Source organism: Venturia canescens, chromosome 4 (genome assembly GCF_019457755.1).
Source record: "Venturia canescens isolate UGA chromosome 4, ASM1945775v1, whole genome shotgun sequence".
Taxonomy (NCBI): Eukaryota; Metazoa; Arthropoda; class Insecta; order Hymenoptera; family Ichneumonidae; genus Venturia; species Venturia canescens.
This window is the reverse complement of record NC_057424.1, coordinates 10,504,260-10,515,738: the sequence shown is the minus strand read 5'-3', so window position 1 is coordinate 10,515,738 and position 11,479 is coordinate 10,504,260. Positions and strand designations below refer to the sequence as shown.

Below are 11,479 nucleotides of genomic sequence, written 5' to 3'. Positions count from 1 at the left end.
CATCGTTGTTCTCAGCACTTCCTCGATCTTCTCAGGACTAAATTTGGCACCGGGGACGTAATTAATGCCCGAACTGACGAGCTCCCTTATGTGCGCCACGGTCTCCTCGTCGCTCGCTCCGTTCATCTTTTTACGGAGTATCTCGACCAGCTTCTCCAGTCTGACAAATCACGGTTTTCCGGTTACGCTTTCTTTCGCCCATACTCCCAATCCAATCGACGTCTAATAATCGGTCGAAAGAAACTTTTGTAAGACAGTCTTTAGAAGCGTGCTAAGCGAAAGTTTCAGAGCAAAGCCATGCTGCGAACTAGAAACAAACAATTCGGGCGTTTCCCGATTTTTTCGTGGTTTCCTTTGCACTCGAGTAACTTTACTGGAAAATTTTACAATCATCGATTTTTTTCTGCTGGTTAATCTTCAGACCGATTATTTGCATTGTTTCGAAAAGTAAAGAGTTTTCGTGACCCCTTTCCTATTCCGCTTCGTTTTATTCCAATTATGATATTTCAAGGATTTTACTGCTCAACGAGTTATACAAATAAACACCCATAGCATTCCCACAACAGAAAATAACGTCGATGATTTCAAGATTCCAGAGTGATGTCTTTCAAGGCAGTTCTCGTGCTTAAATTCCATCGGAAACTTCCATGCCGAATCTGTTACGTGCAGTTATGATTATTATTTCGAAAGCTCAAAACGCCAAAATGAAATCCACTCCTCTCCGAAAAAATAAAAATCGATCATTTTCAAACTTTAAAAGCAATGGCATTTCGTTTCCACGAGAACTTCCCGAAGCCAGAATGTTTCACGAAACAGCTGATTTCAATAGTTATAAGTTATTAGCATCCAATTTTTCTCTCATACCGTTCAAGTTCAAGATGATTCATAAGAAATAATCTATCCGTCAATCAGTAAAGTATCCCCAACAGAAAAAGTAGTCTGATATTGCATTTTTTCTACAGAGGGCACCAGTTGATGCATTTTTAAGAGAAAGATGAAAAGAGGAATATTGATCGAGACCAAACTAAAAACCTCGATTTTTTCCGAATATTTCCAAATTTCAGAAAAAAACGTGTCACATTACTTCATGATCGATTGATACTGACGCACCCAACGATTTGCCTTAATATTTTCATCTTTCTAGTTCTCGCGAATAAAGATTATTTCTTTGAATTTAAATAACTTTCATTAATCACAGAATTGTTAAGTCAGCCTTAAATTAGAGTTAGGCTAAAAGTTCGAACTTCGATGAGGAAAAAATCCAAGGGAAAGGAGGATGAAAAAATTGAGATAAAATCATTCGTTTCATTAGTTTTGTTAGACCTCCTGAATTTGAAACAAGCAAACAATTTGCTGCATAGCTCCATTACTCAAAACCAATATTCCAAAAAAATTTATTCAATCTCAATTTCCCAAGTTATCTCAATGTCTGTGAATTTCCTCGAAATTACATCATTGGTTTGCGTATGGAGGAAGCATGCGTGGAATGAAAATCTTCGAGCATTCTAAAGAGGAGGAAATCTGCACAACGGAGCCCAAAGAATCCCATTTACCGAGTGTTACATCAAAAAGCAATAAAACTATACGTTTTTAAATGTACAAAGCTCGTTTCCTAGTTTTGAAATGGTCTGAGCTCCTGAAAGTTCAAAAAACACATTCAATGTTGCAGATCTAAAAGCCATTAGAAGTCTACCAAGCAGCAATAAAGTGGAAAGGAATCGAAGCAAAAACGGTACAAAAGCATTATTCGTAAAGGCCAAGGAAAAGTAGAAATGAAAAAGTAACGGATAACGTTGTAAGAGATACAGAGTGAATGGGAGTGTTAGGCTGGCAAAGCCGAACAAGCCTTTTGAGACAACGTTGAAATAAAAAAAAATAAAAATAAAAATAAAATACAAATTTACAAAACGAAGCATGCGTGACGAGTGAATGATAGACCTACGTGACATTCGACAAGTACAGAAGTAGCCTCTAAGTAAGCCCGTGAAGCCCCGTGGATTTTTTTTTGTTTTTTTTTTTTTTGGCTCGATGATGATGGTGAACACTTGTCAAAAAAAATGGTTGTTTTTTTTTTCTTTTGTGGGCCCCGTACGTAACCTAGATGTAGGCGGTGGTGTAAGTGGCGCGTGTCAGGACACTGGAAGTCAGGATTCTCGTCGAGCACAAATCTTTCGGTACAACAGGTTTACCGGCAACGACAATGACATCGGGAACTTCGGTAATGGCCCGTTTTCGAGATTTTTTATTAGCAACGTCGTTTCGCACGATTCCTGAAGTGGAATCATCGTTGACGGCGATCGGAGTCTCATCGAGAACATCGGGTGCGTCGTTGCGACGTTCGATCGAATCTTCGGAAAAAGCATTCGAGGTCGCGCTCGAAGAGGAACAAATCCCAATGGAATTCCCAGAGTCTTTCTTGGTCAAGGATTTATCAGTGGACCTTCTGGAACGAGGCTTCCCATCATCAGCCAAAAGTTTGTCATCGTTTTTTGGAATAACGATCAAACGCTCATTCGCTTCATTCTCTTCGATATTTTCCTGTGCTCTCGAGAAGCTCTGCATACTTCTGAGAGCTTTTGATACTCCGTAATCACGCGTCGCACCCTCTCGTTCTCTCGCTCTTTCCGAATCTACTTCAAGACCGATGCCATTTGTCGAAATCTCAGGCTCTTTTTCTTGAACCTCGGAAGAAACTATCGTATCTTGCAGCCTCGTTGCTCTCCACCGCCACTCCTCGTCGATCTCCGCCGCTCTATCCTCGCATCGAGAAAAGCTCGACGGGGACGAGGATGTCGAGGATGAGGTTGAGGACGATGACAATCGTCTGAAGGTATTGTCGTCAGGCTGCAATGAACTCGTTCCCTCGGTCGATTCGAGATTCGTTGCGTGGGTGCTCGCTGATATTTCCGAAAAATCATTCATCGAACCAGTACGAGACAGGGAAAGATAGGGATTATTATGGAATTCGGTACGCACGGGGGTGCTCGTTATACAAGGTGTTTCGAATATTACAGGCGTGATTGGTCTCGATAAGGCCCTTACGCACTTTGCCACGTGGTTCTCCGCCATGTTCCGCGATGCCCTCGCCTCCTGTAGCTCTCGTCTCAGCGCCAGGGTCTCCTCCTCGAACGCAGCGATCTCTCGGCCTTCGTTGCTAACACGTAAACCTTTTTTATTTTTTTTCTTCAAATGTTATTTTCACATTTTTTTAACCTTTACGCGAGGGGAGGGCGGGAGGACGAACGAGGCCAGATGGAATTATTTCAAAAATTCAATTATGCCTTGGGTATGTGTGCAAGTGTGCGCTTGTGAATGAATGACTAGAAATTTTTACGTGCAAAAAAGCCTCAAATAAGCTCAACTTAAAATCGCCATTTTAATGTCGTGTTGCATGCCCAAATAAAAAGGATTTTGGTCGCAAAACTTTGCTTTTCAATTCTCGAACCCTACTTCACTCTACGCTGAACCCGCTTTCATCATTTTAGTGAATCTTTCAAAATTTTCCTGACTACAGAGATTTTTATTTCACCGATTTTGTCGTTCGACTTTCTGCCATACTGCGATACTTTCAGACTTCCAACTGCTCAATGTACAAATTCATTTTTTTATTATTATTATCGCGGTAGCATTTATCTTAGCATTTTTATATACAGCTTGAATACTAAAAAAATCAAGAGAATGCATAAATTATTAAAATTGAGAAAATCATTCAAAATTTATTCAAATGGTGCCAAATTTCGTGAAAGCACTGAGCTCATTAAAATCTAATCCCAAATTATTTTGTTTATTTGACATCGATTATGACAATTTTCAAAATGTTTTTCTCTTCGTCTGTGAAGACCAAGTTGCATTTTTTAATTAAAATGCCCAATAAATAGTTTTTGACAAATGATCAATTTGAAATGCACGCGTGGAGAAATTTTTCGCAATTCAATAAAAGTCAACACCAGCAGGGTAAAGAAAATTTAGTTTGACTGATAAAAAGAAACTTTACGTCATTTCTGGACGACCTGGGCTTCGCAATGCACCGACAGAAATATAAAAGGCAAAAAAGTAAACGCAAAGCTTAAGTTCATGGTTTTATCAAAGAAACCAAAAGCGATCCAAGCAGCCCGGGATTGTAACTTTTTCGTCATTAATATTAAAATGTTGGCTTTCGCTCGAAGCATTTGAAAAAAGCATGTGTTTAATAATATGAATTTATCCCGGGGAATTTTCAGTCAAGTTCGTCGCGAGCTGGAAATTCAAAGAATTCAAAGAGTCGATGACAACCTTTTGATTATTTATTTCTTAAATTAGGCAATGCTCAATGGGTCAGTATTGGTACGTTCATTTTACAGCAAGTTTCATTAGTAAAAGTGATAAAAAAAAAAATTTGCAATAATCCCAGAAACCTCTGACGATACTTACTTTGCATTTAATTTCAGAGCAGCTACTGTCTCTTCGAGCTCAACGATGCGTCTGCAATTGTCTTCCTTCTCCACAGTTATTTTCGTCAGTTGTTCCTGCAACGAAAATCAACATTTTATTTGGTGTATTGAGAATTTTTCATTCGATACAAAATGATCGAGCTAAATCAGACTTGGACTCAAATCAAATTGCTGATCGAGGAAAATGAATTTTCCATTTTTAGCAGCAGAATTACGATAAAAATGTGTCTTCTCAATCGCCTCTTTTCAAAACGATTTTTCACATTTTTCACGCTCAAATTTATTTAATTTTCATGTAGATAATAATCTTTAGTACGCCCATTGGACGTTGAGGATTGTCAAACTCGTAACGTCGATTTCCAAGGTTCAATTACGAAATTACGTATCTTACGAAGAGCGATGGCGTTACATGGTCGCCGGCCATTGCTGAGCTCTTGATGAAGCTAATGGACGGCTGTAACCCGAGAAGGTACAGGGCAGAAAGAATATGAACGAGAAGGAAAACGATAGAGAGAATGACAAAGAAAAAAGAGGCTTTCTGACAGCCGCTAAGTGCCTCAACCCTAGTTGTTCTTTCCCGTCTCTACGAGATCGACTCTATTATAGACTTTCCCCCTTTTTTCCCTTCCAGACCATCCTCCGTTCCACACTCTTTCCGAAAACCCCTGTTCCCACCCCCTCATGTGAAACCTAATCACTTTTACTCGTCACAAAAAAACATTTCGTATCTCTTTCATTGTATTCGTTCTCGGCGTATGGAATCGTTGACTCCAAACGCCCTCGATTCACCCCCACCTCCGAAGACCAACGCTATCAAATCGCACGTTCAGGGCTTCTCAAACGTGCACGTTTCTAGCGATGTATATATCGTGCTCAAAAGCTGAATCCTCGGTTACCTCTTAATGCCTTGTTGAACCAGACAGTTGTCTTGATCCCAATGCTAAAGCTACTGACTTTATTCTTAACTACCCTCAAATATCTTTTTCTCGAAAAATTCGTTATATAATTTCACAACTTCGCTCCAAAAATAAGGATCCACTTTTCTAATACAGTCCCGTAAAATCAAATATTTGATGCTTGCAGATGCACTTACTTTATATCAAATCATCCGAACGATATTTCATCGGAGGTGTTAAATTGAAAAAATTTTGGCTTATGCACGATCTCACTTTCAAATTGGATGTAAAACTCGGTGGGATCGAATTCTTTTAATCCTCATTGACTATAATGTGATTAGATTTTTTATATTTTCTACTATGAGGCTTAAAAAATGATTGAAGTTGAAATGAGAGAAAATTAAAGACGATCCAATTAATTTTTTCACACGTTGTTTGATAAATCAGGACGATAGAGCTGGAAAAAAAAGTCGGTAGTTCGTTATCGATCAGGCAAAATATTCATATCGTAATGGAGCCACATTTTTCAAAATATAGCAGGATTCCATTCGAGGATAATTGGTAAAGTGCAATTAAGCCTTTTTCTAAGATGTTCGAAAAAACGATAAAATGTGTGACGAGTCTCTCATGAGAAATAACATGCGCGCGTATCGAGTCACACGAAACGACCTTGGACGATACTCGCTCATTCGAAACTCGTACCAATGTCACATATTTATTGCCGAAGGTTCGCCTCTTGAGAAATTCATCAATCATGCAAGGCACGCGCGCGTCTACGAAACGAGCCAACTAATTTCTATGCAAACCGTTCGTGTGTAAGTGTGTGAAAGAATATTTTATTCGTAAATAAATTTTCTTCTGGCGATTTTGCCACTGCGAACGTAATATTTCTAGTGATTTTCTTGAAAAAATTTACTGCGTGTAACAGTAATTCTGTTCGGAGTATGAATTCTGACAATTTGATTTGTTGCACTCGACCAAAGTAAAAACGTGAAGTATGACCTTCAATTTTCAGTAACAACTCGACTTTGCAAAAGTTTAATCAACGCTCAAGCGTAAAATAACTAGAATTTCTCATAGCTTTTCGATACTACGTGAAACGAATTATTTTTCGAAAAAAATGTACAAAATTATTTTAATCTCGCGGAATAGTGTTACAGTAGAAATTTCAAAAAATTCCAAATTTCCGATCACTAATCACGAATGGTACGTAACAAAATATTTCAGAATGGAAACGATCGAAAACAGAGACAAAAAATGTTGGCAAACCAACGTGAATCGCGTCCCTCCGATTATACAAAGAATTTACAGCATTTATAATTTCGATTCTTTCATCGGTTGTATCGAAGAGTTATCACTCAAAAGAAGAAAAATGTATTTATGGAAAAACGGTAGAGGAAAACGTGACCGAAAGCGTTTGTGTAACAAGTGGGTATTTTTTAAAGAAACGTATTTAAGGTTTGAAAATCATTCGAGATCGAGTTCTCGGAGATGTAAATAGAAAGGTAAATTTTACTCGTATATGTTGAGACCGATAGTTTTTTTTCGAGCCGACAACCAGAGGCTTCGTACGAGCAATCCCTATGAACTGAGCCATGGGCGCCTTAAAGAGTGTGTAGGAGAAAATGATGAGAGGCGAGGTAGCGTAGCTCGTATCACCTGGCCCCGGTGGTCCTGATCAAACAGAGAACGGTACGGGAAAACGTCGAGCAAACATAAATGTTCCACCGGTCAGGATGCTCTGAAAGCTCCGAAAGAGCTCTTTTTTCTTCTTCTTTCTTTCACTCTCTTCCGTTAAGTTTGATGCGTCTGTTATCCAAGTTCACGTGCCCCATATGTAAAATAACGAAGAGTATATCTGAAGTTTCACGGTGAAAAGGAGAGAATAATCGTGTTGAGTCCACGAGGCTGCTCTCCACCTTTCCCGTTCATATTTCTCTTCAAATTTTCTTCTCGTATTCTCGTTTCTTTGTTTTCAATTCTCACACATCTTCCATAACAACGAGTTCGAAGACCGCGTGAGATTTTCTTATCGTTCCTTTTACACTCGTCGATTTCCCACGAGGGATTCGAATGGAGACTTTTTACACAAGCGTTTAGTCCGCGACGCCATTTTTCTTTTCTTTGCTTATTACAATTCTCTCTTCTCTTCCCGTAAAATAGGTGTCTGTTGGTAAAAAATACATAGAAAATGTGATGCAAGAAGAAAGAATTTCAACTCGTCATAAAAATCTTCGTTAGAGTACAATTCTCCAAATGGCACGTCATTCTTTCGAAGAAATTTCACCGCTGCGGTGACGATCGGTGTCAATGGCAAATAGTTGTAAAATTACGGGGACTTCCCAATACACGAGGTCAAAAACTCGGTTACGTTGGACGATGACATAATCATCAAACTTTGTCATCTGTCGTTGAGTTTCAATGGCTACCAATTGTCAATGGCCTAATCCTTAATCCTCAAAATTAAGGTCGATCCGATGAATATTCGTCACGTCGAGTGGATTATACCTGGAGGAAACCACAAAAGGTTTCAACTGCTAACTGATGTCACGACTTCGATTCGTCATTGAACTACTTCATACAGGAAGAAATGAAAACAGAAACGAAGTAGGACGTAAACAACGAATCAGACAAATCCGAAACGCAAATGATGGCTCAGTAATCTTTTCTCCTTCGTGACGTCATCGATACAGTCATATGTCAATTGATTTAATTCGCTGCAAATTCTTCATTAAAATTTAACCCCTTTCACACTTGTTGCGGTTAATGAATTCATTCGATTTCCCTCACCGTTAAATTTTTTTCTTCGCATATTTGCATGGAATAGGCCATTCTGTGCCATGAAAACAAGAAAAAAATCGACAGAACGTTCTAAGCAATAAATTAGGAATCCACTTGTTTCGTTTCTTTTCAAGGAAGAGTTTCTCATCGCGTTCAAAAACATAAATGAAGTAACTCTACCGTCAACGTAAGAAAATAAGAAATTTGAAAAAATAATGGGCCAAACAAATTTATGAGTTTTCAAACCAATTCAACTCCAGAACAAGTCCATTTTACTTTTTTTAATATTCAGATGAATCGGTTTAGCCTCTCAAAACTAATTGATCACGAGATAGAATCTGGTCAAAAATGAGAGTATGAGCGACCTTCGAAATCTGATTTAACAATCAGTCTGTAAGATAACATTATGTTTTCCAAAAGCTCTGAATGTTAAAATACTAATTTCCTTCTAATACTGAAAAAAATCTGTAAATTTTAACAATAACGAATAATCTCACATTATTCTGGAGGCAATGACTCACCCGTAATTTTTCAAACTCCATAGTTCTCTGTCTGTTTTGCTCGTCCACCATGGCGTTGACCTTCGTAATCATCGCTTCATCAAGGGCTTTGTTCGCTTCTCTCATGTCCCGTACGATGTCTGTTGAGATTAATGCACAATAATTATATTTCTTTTATTTTCACTCCGAAATGAGATGGATACAAACAAACAAGATTCTTAAACGATGCTGAAGTTTCCAACGTTGAAGTCCAACGAAATGATCTAAAAAACTGTCCAATAATTCCAGTAACTCTCCAATTTATTTCCAGTCGAATTTGTACTTTGTATTTTTTCAATCTACACAATTATGATTCGTGAAATAAAAAACTGATGGATAAATCATTTTATTTTCATTCATTTCGTTGGACTTCAACGTTGGAAACTTCAGCGTCGTATTCTTAAAGCATTATTTCTGTTTGCAGATGTGAAACATTAAACCATCCTCCTACCTGATAACATTCCGGGCTGATAGTCGGACGTACCACCGCGTTTTAGTCTCGCCAATTCGCTCTTTATACTTTCCAGATCTGTTCTCGTCTCGTGCAACTCTTTGAACATTTGACTATTCACCTCTCTGAGTGCAGTCATCTAAATAGAAGATAAAACATCGTTAACAACCAATCGACTTTAACGATCGGACCTATTTATAAATTCAAACGGAAACCCGTTCATAACCAGGATTATATTATTTCATATGTCAGTTAGTTAAATCGTATTGAAATTCTTTTATAATTTTATTAAAAATTATACTAGTTCATGCGACATTTTTCGAAATGAATGAAAAGAAATGGTTCTACGAAATAGAGAATATTATTCTTTGCTGTTTCTGAAGAACTGAAAAATGTTGAATATTTTTTATAAAATACGTAACGATCTTGTGAAGCAATTTTCGCTCGTCGCGATTTAAAAAATGTTCATAAAGACCTCGCTCATACAAGGATCGATATCGTTAAAAATGTTAGTCGTACGTTAACGACCTTGAAGTTTCACATTATATGATGGAGAGTATAAATTTTAATTTACGACATTATTGATCTGTCACAAGAGTAATTATTTTATAATCACTTCCAACAAACCATTTTCAAAAATAATGTTGATATTTTTTGTAATTTCATTCTCAATTAAAGATGGTTGGAATGAAAAAGTTCATTTTCATGCATGAAAAACAGTGCTCCATATTGTTGGTTTTCACCAAATATTATTTTATTAAATTTTTACTATATTCATTTAGGTATATGAACAAAACTGTTAAATATGACAGCAATGATCACAGCTAATAAATGAAAAATATGGATGAAAGAAAGTAGAAAAAATGTGATTTCGTTTAAAACCATTAATGCGGGTTCCAACAATATAAAACTTTCAACCAGCTTTTCTAGGTTGACTGACAATTCCAGCTAAAGACGTTTTCGGAATAAATCAGACATTTTCTGTAACTCTAAGAAAATGTTGGCTCATTGTTATGTGAGTAAGTAACAAAGTATGATTCGAAACTCTGATTTTTCTTTCATCATCCTCTCCTCTTTAGTCATACTCGTGAAAAACAAATGGAATAAAACCAATTCAAGAATACCTGTTCAACGAGGGAGAGAACCAATTTATTATTCTTTCCTATGGTGGTGATAGAGCTGCCGCTTTCTGCACTGTCAGAATCTTCACCGTCATTAGGACGAGTAAGGTCGGCGGGACCGAGGCCAGGATCAGAGTATCGTCGATGTTCAGAATTGAGCTCGTCGCAGTTGTTAGATCGATCGGTGTTAGCATTCGGAGGAAGAGATGCATAATCGCCATTCTGATAGGCTAGAGGGTTTGAATAATTAGATCGGTTTTCCTGGAGGCTGGAGTAGCCGTTGGTAAGGGTTGGATGAGGCTGCGACATCATGGGATTTATTTGAGCTACGTGTCGCCTGGGTCTTCCTCTGAAGGTTCTATAATTTGGCCTTGAAATTGGTTGGTAAAGAGGATACATCGGTGGGACTGGTTCCATGGTGTAAGCTACTGGTAACGGGGAGTATCTGCATACGCTGGGATCTGACATTGCTGCAAACAATCTTTGGCCGCTGTGCGGTGGTTGTATGTGTTGTGGCACGGCTGTTTGTTGCGGCCAAAATATTTGACGATAATCCATGTTCGGTAAGGGACCACCGTTTTGGCTGGGCGACGTTTCCTCGCCCCAATTTTCTGTGCTCGTTGTACCCTTCCGTCCTGTACGTTTCTTATTGCTACTCTTTCGGGAATGACCCGGTGTACTTTTGTGCCCCCTCGACGTTGACTTGGACAACTCCGATCTGACAAATTTCATGTGTTATTTCTTTCTTCAATTCCCTCCCAGCCCCCTGCCGTGTCAACGTTGTAAAATCTACGTTTTTTTCAATCATTCTTTTTTCTACTACCCTCTCATGGTACTTACCGCTCTTCCATCGTCGATCCACAATGCCCCGCCGACGCTGCACACTGATCAATCAAACTCACTACCAACTCTTTCTTATTGTCAATTCACGAGGCTTTAACGTCAAGTCTCAAGTTGACAATTAGAACGTCGTGAACTGCTACAAAGTGTATATATACCAGGAACGAACGCCGAGGACAGAATACTAGAGATAGTCCGACTCACATGATTTTATCTATGTATGCAGATTTTTGAATCTATCGGTGCTGCCATCTAGCCATACGCCATTACAAGGAGCAAACCAGGTTTACATGAAACAGGCTCTACCGGTATCGAATAACCGATAGTAAACAAAACCGGTTGTTTATTTTATCGATCGATCATCGTGGACTTTCGTAATTAACAACTAACGGTGATCACAAGTGTTTTTCTATGGTGATCA

At 38.4% G+C, this 11,479-nt stretch overlaps 1 protein-coding gene across 2 annotated transcripts; it reads right to left on the bottom strand.

The window, feature by feature from the left end:
* Positions 1 to 26: 26 nt before the first annotated feature.
* LOC122409024 (uncharacterized) lies at positions 27 to 11,248 on the bottom strand. 2 transcript variants are annotated; one of them, XM_043416220.1, is made up of 7 exons: positions 11,059 to 11,248; positions 10,222 to 10,936; positions 9,098 to 9,236; positions 8,629 to 8,747; positions 4,411 to 4,505; positions 1,943 to 3,154; positions 27 to 222 (listed from the first exon to the last, which is right to left on the bottom strand). In XM_043416220.1, the coding sequence occupies exons 1-6, from the start codon at positions 11,067 to 11,069 to the stop codon at positions 2,098 to 2,100; spliced, it is 2,136 nt and encodes a 711-aa protein (XP_043272155.1). In that variant the 5' UTR covers positions 11,070 to 11,248; the 3' UTR covers positions 27 to 222; positions 1,943 to 2,097. The 2 variants fall into 2 exon arrangements, with proteins under 2 accessions (XP_043272155.1, XP_043272156.1); XM_043416221.1 differs by having other exon boundaries at positions 33 to 160.
* Between the last annotated feature and the right edge of the window lie 231 nt (positions 11,249 to 11,479).